At 36.9% G+C, this 14,184-nt stretch overlaps 1 protein-coding gene across 2 annotated transcripts in view; it reads right to left on the bottom strand.

Annotated features, from left to right (window-relative positions):
- Positions 1–13,984, bottom strand: part of LOC109697725 (alpha-2-macroglobulin-like) — a 66,471-nt gene extending 52,487 nt beyond the window's left edge. Inside the window, exons 1-4 of one of the 2 annotated variants that reach the window (XM_074076104.1) lie at positions 13,795–13,984; positions 5,340–5,523; positions 4,343–4,502; positions 4,174–4,226 (exon numbers count right to left, since the gene is read on the bottom strand). In XM_074076104.1, the coding sequence (XP_073932205.1) occupies positions 4,174–4,226; positions 4,343–4,502; positions 5,340–5,523; positions 13,795–13,877 (480 nt within the window). In that variant the 5' untranslated portion in view covers positions 13,878–13,984. The remainder of the gene's footprint in view (positions 1–4,173; positions 4,227–4,342; positions 4,503–5,339; positions 5,524–13,794) is intronic. The other variant, XM_074076105.1, reaches the window with a different exon arrangement.
- Positions 13,985–14,184: the final 200 nt, after the last annotated feature.

Genomic DNA, 14,184 nt, shown 5'->3' with positions numbered 1-14,184 from the left:
AATTTATCTTAAGCAAGGATATGGTGGAAATGAGCACATGGGTTCAATTCTGATAATTGAGGAGGCAGTGAGTATTCACTGAAAAAGAGTGCACTTGTCAAGTGTAAGGAACTGTTATTGGTATATTAATGGTCATTTCTGAGCATCCACAAAATGTATACCATGAGAATAAGAATAAGAGTTAGTTTTAACTATCCACCTTGCCTTTAGGGTGCTAGTTTAGGGCATACAAGTCAATTCAGTTCAATTATTTTCTCTTCTTTTCTTTTTCATTCCTAGCAAGGTCAGAAACCCCAGATAAGAGAGGACAAAGTAGATCCTGAAGGCTGAGGGAGGAAGAGGATCTGTGAATCTCTCATGTCTGGATTCCCATCTACAGAAAAGTTCAGCTCCAAAAAAGGAGAAGATTTAGCTTTGAATTGGGCATGGAGTTTAGATTGATACATGGGACATGAAATTCTTATTGATGAGGGATAAGAAAAACCAGGGGATTGCCAGGACTTTCATCTAGAAGCAAGGAAAAGTATAATTCAAATAACTGTTAAAGATAAATAAGTTGTGTTTGTTTATATTTCTAGAATTACAGTTTTTCAACAAGGCAGCTAATTCATGATAAAGTAAGTTAATGCAAAACAGTCCTATTTGTTATAGAAAGCTGCAAAATTTATAAGTAAAAATTCATAGAATATCGAATGAATCAAATTTGAGAACCTAGCAAATATTAAAAATAGCACACAAGAAATAAAAATTTTTAACAATAACAAGTGTCTTTTTTTAGTTCTCCAAATAGAAGTTGCTACCATTGTTGATAGCCGACTCTGGTCCAACAGGCTAGGAAATGGAGCTCAACAGAGTTATATGTTGTCATGGTCCAGCATTTATTTTCTCCATTTTTTTTTCTTTTTCTTTCTTGCTATCACTACAATTTGGCTTTGAATTTACCGTTCTGGTAAAACAATTCAAGCCAAGATAATCAACAAAAATCACAGAAATATTAAAAGACAAAATATCATTGTATGCACATATGAATGAAAGAAAAAAAGACAAAATATCTTGGTGTTCTAATATTAGGAAAAGATATCTTTTTTAATTACTAGGAAAATATCTTTATTAAATATGTAACATGGGATAAAAGAATCAGTCATTATTTAAATTCTGGATAAATTTGATTAACATCAAATATGAATGATAATCTCCCAACTCTTATGTAAATAAGACTGATCATATACAGAAAAGCTTCCAATAGTCCATATGATTATGGGACATCTGAAAGTAACTTCAAGCAAGAAAAGTAATATATGTTGATTTTTCAGATTTATAACTACAAGTAACTATTGAAAACTGATGCAGCTCATAATAGAATGGAGAAACAATGAGACAAACTAGTCCCAGCCAATCAAATCCTAAACTACACCAGATTTTCAATATTTTTGATTCATTCTAAATTGTTCTTATTATAGAGGACCTTTTATCTTTTACCCCAGTTTAGTTATGTCTAAATGCTTATCAAGATAAAATTTAAATTACACTATGTTATTTCTCTAGGAAAAAGTATCTTTTTTTGGAGGGGTGCTGGGGCTTGAACTCAGGGCCTACACCTTAGGCTACTCCATGAATCCTTTTTTGTGATTTTTTTTTTTCGAGATTGGGTCTCATGAACTATTTGCCTGGGACTGGCTTTGAACCTCGATCCTTTTGATCTCTGCCTCCTGAGTAGCTAGGAGTACAGGCATGAGCCATCAGTGCCCAGCTTAGGAAAAGGTATCTTAAGTAAGATATAAAATGCAACAACTGCCAAAGAAAAAGACTGACAAATATGACCAACACTCAGATTCTATACAGTAACAATTTCCACAATATAAAAAGACAACCAAGAGACTATGAAGATAGATTTGCAAGTCATGTAATCCATATAATGAACTGTGTCTAAAATAAGGAATTTTTACATGTTATAAGGAAAAGACAAACATACTGTTGGTAAATGTGCAAAGGATAAACAGGCAAATGCAGAGAGTAGAAACTGTGAAAAGAAAAACTCACTACTTAGTAGGGAGTCAGAACTTAGTACACTGAGAAACCATTGCGTCCCATTGAAATCCTCAAAAGACATAAAAATTTGACCCTTGTTCTTGGTGAAGTAGTGGAAAAGTGGCAGTAAATATCAGTATAGGTGTTGCAGAGAGCTCCTTGTCAAAGATGTTCACACCCTCCTGTCCAGGAATTATACTGGTGACATACTGTAGAGATCCTCTCTTATAGGGTATTAAAGAGGTTTGTTCAAGAATGTTCAGTGCAGCTCTGTTACAATAGCCAAACATTGAATACAACCTAAGTGTTCACCAACAGAATGGCTAGATAAATGCTGACTTACCCATACAGTGAAGAACTAATTACACTAGAAGAATACATTACAGTGGCATAGGTTAATTTGAGTAATAATATAAATGAAAGAGTACATTGTACAGTGATATATGTATTTCAGTGCCATTGATAAAAATTTGATAAAGCATGAAAAACAGTAACATAATAGTTTAAGGAAGTCAATCTTTATCTCTGTTATTATAAGTACCAAATTCAGGATAATGGCTATCTGTGATGGGGTGTGAAGAGGAGGAAAAGGTCATGTAGAGTATATTCGCATTTTCTTTAATGTCAAATTTCTACAGAAATGATGTAAATATGGAAAAATGCCAATAGTTGATGTATCATGATTTGGGTATAAGTGCTTATGAAATTATTCATAATATCTGTGTATTTTAAGTATTTCATAGTATCAAATAGTATAGATTGGAGGAAACATTGGCAGTATGAGTATTTATTCTTTATTGAGATTGGTGGGGAAGAGTGAAGTGAATTTCCATTTGAAGAGGGGCACTTTGATAGGATAAGTGATAGTGGCAAATGGTTGATCCTATTGGAAATAATCCCATAAAGGGAAAATGCAATGATGGAGGAGAGGAAGAGAGCAGTCAGTGTTCTTAAAAAAAGTCAGAGAGGATGAGTTCAAAAGCACAGATAGAGAACTTTGAATTGGAACAGGAATAGTTCTCTTATTGTAATGGAAATAGAGGCAGAATATGAATAAATGCAAAACTGTAGGCCACTGTAGTAACTCACTTCTGTAATCCTATCTACTTGGGAGGCCAAGATCAGGATGATTGCAGTTCATGGCCAATCTTGGCAAGAAGGTAGTGAGACTTCATCACAACTAATAAAAAGCTTGGCATGGTTCCCACATGCCTGCCATCCTAAGCTACATGGAAAGCACAAATAAAAGGTTCCCAGTCGAGGCTGACCTGGGCATGAATGTGAAACCCTGTTTGAAAAAATACATAAATCAAGAAGGTTTGAGGTGTGGATCAAGTAGTAGAGTGCCTTCTGAGCAAGTGCAGAGCCTTAAGTACAAACCCCAGTACTGCCAAAAGAAAGCAGAATTATTAGTAGAGTGTGTTGTACTATTTTATTTTCTTGTTGACATTTGTCCTATAGTCAAATGAACACAGCAAAGTAACAGTTGTGCTGAGTTTGCAGGAAAAGGGACAAAAAATTGGTAATGCTGGACTGAAACCTATTGGCTTTTCCTACTAATTTCTGGGATATCTGTATAAATCTTCTGGATTATATTATGTTTCTAGGAAAGAGAGGGCATTTTCCAAAATGTCAAAAAGTGAATTTTCCATGAAAAATCTTTCTTGGATTTTATTTAATTGGAAGAAATGGGACCCTGGTTGAATACTTGAGGCTGTGGAATAAGATTCTTAACAAGGATGTCCCTAGAATAGGGACATTCTTTTCTCTTGAGGGAGGGACACTTGTCTAGTACAGTTTTTAGATGTTTAAGTAGAGCTGTAAACCAGTGTTATAAAGCCTTTGAGTATTTGCGTGATTAAATGGTATCAAGAGATGAAAATTATGTCTGTTATTGTGTGTGCCCCACTATCCTCTGGTGTATGTCTTTCTAAATGATTATTAACTGATATCTAGCTTACTATAAAGTGCAGAGGAAAAAAGTTTCATTCCCTTTTTCTCTTTTGGTGACAATCTCCTTCTCTGCTTGGGTAGGGCTACTGCTGTTGATTTTAGGGGTTTGTTGAATAAAAAATCCCTTATATTCATGTTTCCTTGTTCCCCACTGCCCCTCAAACTACTGAAGCACACACACAAAAGACTTACCAACTCATGCAGTGGCCGCAAACTTTTATCCACAGAGACAATTCGAAACTTAACTGAAAAAAGGGAAGATTTCCTTGTGAGGTCCAGAAACCCAGGCCTTTTGGGTACCATGCCAAGGAGGACACCACCTCATCTGTGGAGCTGAGCCACCCTGGAACTTCGTTCATACCTGACTGTCCTGGCTTGTACATGGGTTTGTCTGTCTGAACAAAGACCACACTTTCTTTGTTCTTTATCAGCACTACAGTCTTCTTCCTGAATTCATGTGTTGGTCCTTTTATGTGGACAGAAAAGAATACCACCTCTTCAGAAGATGAGGATCTGGGGAGCTGAGAAGAAAAAGATCATGAAAGCCTTCTCATCTCTCCATCTGGAGATCTTAGCATCTTTTCTTTACCTTTTCTCTTCCATATCACAGGAAGGTCCGTCATGAGTTATTACTTAAGTATCAGGTCAGTAATAATACCAGAACTAACAAGGGCCTCATCTTCTACATATAATAGATGACAGAGTAAATTTGTAATTTCTTCTTTAGGCAATCCATCCTCAAGATATGGTTGCTATTATCATTAGCCTATTACTTCTTTCCTTCTCCCAATACAGAATAATAAGTCACAAAGAGGCATAACAAATGAAACTCAAATTTTCATGTGAGTCAGCAGTAACTATGAACACATGATCACCTTCATGGAGTAAAAGTAATTTTGATTAAAAAGCAGATCCAACGGTGAATCTTGAGAGAGAGGAAAAAAATTAATATGCTAATGATGGTAGCAATTAACACTTGAGGATGGTATGTCCAAAGAAGAAACCAGAAATTTATTCAGGGTATGTAGAAGATGTGGCCCTTGTTTGTTCTGGTATTATTTCAGTTTGCATTTCACCAATAGAAAATAGCCAGAACAGTCTAACTCATGCTTTCTTTCCATAGTAAAATTTTTGCAGGAATTATATAGGAAATTAGGATATTTATGACTTTTTCCTGTCCCTTATCCTTTGGTGGGAAAAAAAAATCTATATTTTGTTCTTTTGTGGGACCAAACTCTCTCTAGATTTTTTTCTTAGAAGTCAGTGATATCCTTCTAAATTAATTTTTCTATTGAAAATCAATCTCCCTATCTTTCCAATAGAAATATAACAAATTAAGATAGGTAGCTAGTACTCACAGTGAAGGAAATACATTTGAACAAGTCCTTGTCAACCACGAGGTTATCAAACAGGTTCTTGTTTCCCCAGCTGGACTCCAAGAAAGCACTTACAGTCACCGTCTCATTCAGATGGTAGAGATGGAGACAGCTTTTCTGGGGTATCTCAGTGTGGAGCTTGGAGGGGACCAGCACCATATACTGTCTGGAAAGGAAGGAATTCAGTCTGCTAAGGACAAATATCATTGTTCATGACTGTGGTTTCATTGTGATAATTATTACCATACTTAACTCTATACCCTGAAAAGGTAGGTTAACAACTTGATGTTGGGTTAGAGTGGCAAGAAAACCATTCCATGTGTTTTTGGTGATAGTCACAATTCAGTTTAGGCAGTGGTCATGCCACTCAAGGTAGGTTTTAATGGTATGATTGTTTTATGTGCTTCCCTCACTAAGTACTCAGCACTCAAATTCATGGAGGTTGTTTTTACTAAGGAAACATAGGAGGAATAATTATTCTCTACAAAGTGCATCAGCATTACACTTAATTGTCAAGTTTAATTCTTGAGAAATAGCCCAGTGCCCCCTTTTTATTTTCAATTTCTCCTCATCTTCAGATTCATAAGATTAAGTGTGGGACTCAGAGTTCCATATGTTACCCAATTTACCACTGAGTAATAGAAGTCTGTATTTTGGTGACTTTCCTCTACACCTTCAAGATATTGGAGAGTTTACATATCCCCCAGTTTTCCAAAATCCAGCCCATCACTGCTATCTGAAAGTATGCTAAATATCACCAGATTATTTTAATATTAACCTTTTAAAGTCAAATATTCTTGTTTTTCTCCTAATCATAAAAAGAGAACAGTAATGTTATAATACAATCCCTAATAATGTGATTATTTCTGCCACCAATAAGAAATCATGTGGTACTTCATAAATTTCAGGGCAGTGTGAACCTTGCAATAGGTGCACATATACCATATTGTCATTTTTTGACACAACAGAATGCTTGGCTTGTCTAAGGCATATTCAAAGAGTTCTGACTTGCCCAAAGTCTTAATTTGCCCCAAATTTCAACTCTAATTTTAACATATAATCCAATTATGATTGTCAACAATTTAAACATTTGTTTTTAAAATTATTACATTTAAATGGCCTCAACTCAAAGCCAAGGGCCTTGAACATGGAATTTTAAGTCTAAGTGACAGGCCTGTATTAAGTCACATCTGAGTTTAGTTACAAAGTTGCTATAGAGTTGAAAGAAAGATTACAGAGATCATGTAATATTAAGTTGGAAAGGGTGTTCAAGAAAACAGCTGGAGGAGCGGGGTGCGCACCCAGCAACCAGGAGCAGGAAAGCTTGTGAGAGTGGCGGAGGGAGAAAAACTCCACAGGAGAGGAGGGAAGACCCACTTCCCACGTGAACTGTAAACAAACATGGCGGCTGGCAGGAGCAGCAGCACCGCCCAGTAATCAGGAGCAGGAAAGCTTGTGAAAGTGGCAGTGGGAGGAAAACTGCATAGGAGAGGGGGGAAGACCCACCTCCCACATGAACTGTAAATAAACATGCAGGCCTGACAACGCAGGGGCAGTGTCACCTTTCCCAGTGCTTGGAAAGGGGAAACCTTGTAGCAGAGGCTCCCGCACAGGAGAACTCTGAACAAACAAAGCCTGTGGGACCAGGTGAGTGCTAAGTTCACCCCAGAGATCTGCATAAATAATGCCGCCAGCTACAGCAGGCTGAGAACAGCAGGCAGGCAAGCCACAGTTGCAGATACGACTCTCAGAACTGTCTCCAGACTCTTTTTTTCTTTTTCTCCCTACCTTTGATGAGAGAACAAAAGAATTACACCTGCAAGCCGAAAAACTTACTGAAACTGTATTGCATTTGAACTTGGGACACTTGGTGGGGCTTTTGTGTGTGTGTGTGTGTGTGTGTGAGAGAGAGAGAGAGTGTGTAGTTTTGTTCTACTTTATGCATCCCCTTTGATGAGACAACTACAGAACAACATCTGAGGCACAAACTCCAGGACTGGAGATTGAGACGGACACCCAAATTATTAAGACTGAAACTGCATTGCATATAAGCTTGGAAGTTTTTTGTTTTTTTTTTAATTTTCTACTTTCCATTTTATTTTAATTCATTTTTATATATAGATATTTCTTTCATTTACTTACTTTTTATTTTTTTATCTTTGATTTTCAATCCTCTCTCTGTCTCTCTAATGTCTGTTCAGCTTACTGTCGATTAGTATACTAACACTCCCTGTTTATACCTTTGAAACTCTCTTGTCTGATACCTTGTTCTGCTTTCTCCCTCTTGTCTGTATATTTGTTTTCCCCTTTTCTTTAACTTCTTGCTTTCCATCTCAGCTCACCCTTCCATTCTAAATATTACCATTGTTATTATTACAAGCTAGAAAATACTTAATTGCACACAGTACAGGGACAGTAACAACACCAACGACAATGACGGGAAGACAGAAAAAACAGGGAAACCAGTTTCCCCACACTAAAAAATTAGTACAGGAACCAGAGGGGAATGAAGAGAACAGAAACTCAGATCCAGACTCCAACAAAATGAAGATAAACTATGCCAAAGGACCCAATGAAGCCCACAAGAATAATTTAAAAGAAGACATACTACAAGTACTCAATGAAAATTTTATAGAGATGATACTGGATAGGGTCAACCAAAATGTACAGGAGACACTCAAGAAATTCCAAGACAACAAAAATAGAGAATTTGAAAAAGCAAAAGAAGAAATAAAGGAAACCATAGAAGCACTGTATAAACACCAAAGTGAAACAGAGAACATGATGAATAAACAGATAAATGAACTCAGGACAAAAATAGACAACATTAAAGAGGAAAACTGCCAGGATATGGAAAACCTCAGAAAAAAGAACGAAACAGAACTGCAAAACAAAACGGAAGGCCAATCCAGCAGAATAGAACAAACAGAAGACAGAATCTCAGAACTTGAAGATGAAATGGTAATTAAAGGAAAAACCGAAGAACTATTAATTAAACAACTCAAGACCTGTGAAAAGAAAATGCAAGAACTCACCGACTCCATCAAAAGACCAAACTTGAGAATCATGGGCATCGAAGAAGGAGAAGAGGTGCAAGTGAAGGGAATGCGTAATCTATTCAACAAAATAATAACGGAAAATTTCCCAAATCTAGAGAAAGATATTCCCATACAGATGCAAGAGGCCTCCAGGACACCAAACAGACCAGATCAAAATAGAACTACTCCATGACATATCATCATTAAAACAACAAGTTCAGAAACTAAGGAAAGAATATTGAAGGCTGTAAGAGAGAAAAAACACGTAACATACAAAGGTAAACCCATCAAAATCACAGCAGACTTCTCAACAGAAACATTAAAAGCAAGAAGAGCGTGGCGTGAGATCTTCCGGGCACTGAATGAAAATAACTTCAACCCCAGGATACTCTACCCAGCAAAGCTATCATTCAAAATAGATGGAGCAATAAAAGTCTTCCATGATAAGCAGAAACTAAACAATATGTGACCACAAAGCCACCACTACAAAAGATTCTGCAAGGGATTCTGCATACAGATAGTGACACCCAACTTAACCATGAAAAGACAGGCAGCACCAAACCACAGGAAAAGAAAAAGCAAGACAGTAGAGAGTAACATCAAGTTAGATACACACAATCAAACCTTCAAACAACTAAGACAACTAAATGGCAGGAATCACCACATACCTATCAGTACTAACGCTTAATGTTAATGGACTTAATTCACCCATCAAAAGGCACCATTTGACAAAATGTATTAAAAAGGAAGATCCAACAATTTGTTGCTTACAGTAGACTCATCTCACCTACAGAAATAAGCATATGCTTAGGATGAAAGGCTGGAAGAAGATTTACCAAGCCAATGGCCCCCGAAAACAGCCAGCAGTAGCAATACTTATCTCTGACAAAGTAGACTTCAAACCTACATTGATCAAATGAGATAAAGAAGGACATTCCATGCTAATAAAAGGGGAAATAGACCAAAAGGAAATAATAATCATCAATCTGTATGCATCCAATGTCAACGCACCCAATTTCATCAAACATACCCTGAAAGACCTAAAAGCATATATAAACGCCAACACAGTGGTTGTGGGAGACTTTAACATCCCATTATCATCAATAGATAGGTCATCCAAACAAAAAATCAATAAAGAAATCCAAGATCTAAAATATGCAATAGATCAAATGGACCTAGTAGATGTCTACAGAACATTTCATCCAACCTGTACACAATGTACATTCTTCTCAGCAGACCATGGAACCTTCTCCAAAATAGATCATATTCTAGGGCACAAAGCAAGCCTCAGCAAATATAAGAAAATAGAAATAATACCATGCATTCTATCTGATCACAATGCAGTAAAAGTAGAACTCAACAACAAAAGTAAAGACAACAAGCATGCAAACAGCTGGAAACTAAATAACTCATTACTTAATGAAGAATGGATCATTGATGAAATAAAAGAGGAAATTAAAAAGTTCCTGGAAGTCAATGAAAATGAAAACACAACCTACCGGAACCTATGGGACACAGCAAAGGCAGTCCTGAGAAGAAAGTTTATAGCCATGAGTGCATATATTAAAAAGACTGAAAGATCCCAAATCAATGACCTAATGATACATCTCAAACTCCTAGAAAAACAAGAGCAAGCAAATCCCAAAACAAATAGAAGGAGAGAAATAATAAAAATAACAGCTGAAATCAACGAAATAGAAACCAAAAAAACCATACAAAGAATTAATGAAAAAAAAGTTGGCTCTTTGAAAAAATAAATAAGATAGATAGACCCCTGGCAAACCTGACTAAAATGAGGAGAGAAAAAACCCAAATTAGTAGAATTAGGAATGCAAAAGGGGAGATAACAACAAACACCATGGAAGTCCAGGAAATCATCAGAGACTACTTTGAGAACCTCTATTCAAATAAATTTGAAAATCTAAAAGAAATGGACAGATTTCTAGATACATATGATCATCCAAAACTGAATCAAGAGGAAATTAATCACCTGAATAGACCTATAACACAAAATGAAATTGAAGCAGCAATCAAGAGTCTCCCAAAAAAGAAAAGTCCAGGACCTGATGGATTCTCTGATGAATTCTATCAGACCTTTAAAGAAGAACTGATACCAACCCTCCTTAAACTGTTCCACAAAATAGAAAGGGAAGGAAAACTGCCAAACACATTTTATGAAGCCAGTATTACACTTATCCCAAAACCAGGCAAAGACACCTCCAAAAAGGAGAACTATAGGCCAATCTCCTTAATGAACATTGATGCAAAAATCCTCAACAAAATAATGGTAAACCGAATTCAGCAACACATCAAAAAGATTATTCACCACGACCAAGTAGGCTTCATCCCAGGGATGCAGGGGTGGTTCAACATATGAAAATCAATAAACGTAATAAACCACATTAATAGAAGCAAAGACAAAAACCACTTGATCATCTCAATAGATGCAGAAAAAGCCTTTGATAAGATCCAACATCATTTCATGATAAAAGCTATAAGAAAACTAGGGATAGAAGGAAAGTTCCTCAACATTGTAAAAGCTACATATGACAAACATACAGCCAGCATTATACTTAATGGAGAAAAACTGCAACCATTCCCTCTAAAATCAGGAACCAGACAAGGATGCCCACTATCTCCACTCCTATTCAACATAGTACTGGAATTCCTAGCCAGAGCAATTAGGCAAGAAGAAGGAATAAAAGGAATACAAATAGGTAAAGAAACTGTCAAAATATCCTTATTTGCAGACGACATGATCCTATACCTTAAAGACCCAAAAAACTCGACTCAGAAGCTTCTAGACATCATCAATAGCTATAGCAAGGTAGCAGGATATAAAATCAACATAGAAAAATCATTAGCATTTCTATACACTAATAATGAGCAAACAGAAAAAGAACGTATGAAAACAATTCCATTTACAATAGCCTCAAAAAAAATCCAATACCTAGGTGTAAACCTAACAAAAGATGTGAAAGACCTCTACAAGGAAAACTATACACTTCTGAAGAAAGAGATTGAGGAAGACTATAGAAAGTGGAGAGATCTCTTATGCTCATGGATTGGTAGAATCAACATAGTAAAAATGTAGATACTCCCCAAAGTAATCTACATGTTTAATGCAATTCCCATAAAAATTCCAATGACATTTATTAAAGAGATTGAAAAATCTACTGTGAAATTTATATGGAAACACAAGAGGCCACGAATAGCCAAGGCAATACTCAGTCAAAAGAACAATGCAGGAGGTATCACAATACCTGACTTCAAACTATATTACAAAGCAATAACAATAAAAACAGCATGGTACTGGCACAAAACAGACATGAAGACCAGTGGAACAGAATAGAGGACCCAGATATGAAGCCACACAACTATAAGCAACTTATCTTTGACAAAGGAGCTAAAAATATACAATGGAGAAATAGCAGCCTCTTCAACAAAAACTGCTGGGAAAACTGGTTAGCAGTCTGCAAAAAGCTGAAACTAGATCCATGTATATCACCCTATACCAAGATTAACTCAAAATGGATCAAGGATCTTAATATCAGACCCCAAACTCTAAAGTTGATACAGGAACGAGTAGGAAATACTCTGGAGTTAGTAGGTATAGGTAAGAACTTTCTCAATGAAACCCCAGCAGCACAGCAACTAAGAGATAGCATAGATAAATGGGACCTCATAAAGCTAAAAAGCTTCTGTTCATCAAAAGAAATGGTCTCTAAACTGAAGAGAACAACCACAGAGTGGGAGAAAATATTTGCCAACTATACATCAGAGAAAGGACTGATAACCAGAATATACAGGGAACTTAAAAAACTAAATTCTCCCAAAACTAATGAACCAATAAAGAAATGGGCAAGTGAACTAAACAGAACTTTCTCCAAAGAAGAAATTCAAATGGCCAAAAAACACATGAAAAAATGCTCACCATCTCTAGCAATAAAGGAAATGCAAATTAAAACCACGCTAAGACTCCACCTCACCCCTGTTAGAATAGCCATCATCAGCAACACCACCAACAGGTGTTGGCGAGGATGCGGGGAAAAAGGAACCCTCTTACACTGTTGGTGGGAATGTAGACTAGTACAACCACTCTGGAAAAAAATTTGGAGGCTACTTAAAAAGCTAGACATCGATCTACCATTTGATCCAGTAATACCACTCTTGGGGATATACCCAAAAGACTGTTACTCCAGAGGCACCTGCACACCCATGTTTATTGCAGCACTATTCACTATAGCCAAGTTATGGAAACAGCCAAGATGCCCCACCACTGATGAATGGATTAAGAAAATGTGGTATCTATACACAATGGAATTCTATGCAGCCATGAAGAAGAATGAAATTTTATCATTCGCTGGTAAATGGATGGAATTGGAGAACATCATTCTGAGTGAGGTTAGCCTGGCTCAAAAAACCAAAAATCGTATGTTCTCCCTCATATGTGGACATTAGATCAAGGGCAAACACAACAAGGGGATTGGACTATGAGCACATGATAAAAGCGAGAGCACACAAGGGAGGGGTGAGGATAGGTAAGACACCTAAAAAACTAGCTAGCATTTGTTGCCCTTAACCCAGAGAAACTAAAGCAGATACCTTAAAGCAACTGAAGCCAATAGGAAAAGGGGAACAGGTACTAGAGAAAAGATGAGATCAAAAAGAATTAACCTAGAAGGTAACACCCACGCACAGGAAATCAATGTGAGTCAATGCCCTGTATAGCTATCCTTATCTCAACCAGCAAAAACCCTTGTTCCTTCCTATTATTGCTTATACTCTCTCTACAACAAAATTAGAAATAAGGGCAAAATAGTTTCTGCTGGGTATTGGGGGGAGGTAGAGGGAGGGGGCGGAGTGGGTGGTAAGGGAGGGGGTGGGGGCAGGGGGGAGAAGTGAACTAAGCCTTGTATGCACATATGAATAATAAAAGAAAAAGGAAAAAAAAAAAGAAAACAGCTGGAGAGAATAGGATAGTGGTAAGTGGGACTTGGGGGGAGGAGGTTGGGAATGAGGAAACACTGGTCAAAGGGCATTAAGTTTCAGTTAATGAGGACCAGTGAGTTCTGGTAATTTACCATGCAGCATAGTGACTAGTGTTAGTAATAATTACTATGTATTTAGAAATTTCTGAGAGTAAATATCACATGTCTCACCATAAAAAGTGATATGTAAGTAGGAGATAGATATGTTTATTGGCTGTATTTAATCATTCCCCATGTATGCATATGGCAAAACCTTGCATAGTACCTCATAAATATATACAATTATTATTTATTATATGGAGAAAAATAAAAGGTAGTCAGAAATTTCAAGGTGGGAGGATTACCATAGAATGGTGCTGATTCAACAAAGAAAGAATGATATAAGAGAAGGTTCTGGGTGGTACTCACGGTTTCCCATGGTCTGTGACAGCTGCAGAGAAGGTAACAAGAATTGCAATAAGAAATGGCAGCTCATGTCTGCCTTTCTTCATGGTATAGGGAAAAAGTGATAGAGAGCAGAGAATATGGTGTCCCTGTCTTATACTCTGTGTGTTCTCACAAACTCCCCAAACCACAGGGATTTATTTGTGAGATGGCTCTGTGCAAACAAGAAGTTTTACCCAGGGCCTCCAAACAGAGTATGTTGAATTTGGCCAGAGTCCTCTATCAGGGTCAGTGCTCTTAGTGGTGACCTTGTTACAACTCAAGATAAATCCTAACAGGCTTAGGGGTAGTTGTTGGTGGGGTGGTAAAGGTTTGGGGGAGTGGGAGTCCATTTTATGGAACTCAACTTTCTGA

The sequence above is a fragment of the Castor canadensis genome, chromosome 6, assembly GCF_047511655.1.
Source record: "Castor canadensis chromosome 6, mCasCan1.hap1v2, whole genome shotgun sequence".
NCBI lineage: Eukaryota > Metazoa > Chordata > Mammalia > Rodentia > Castoridae > Castor > Castor canadensis.
The sequence above is the reverse complement of the archived record's forward strand: the minus strand, read 5'-3'. Positions and strand labels throughout refer to the sequence as shown.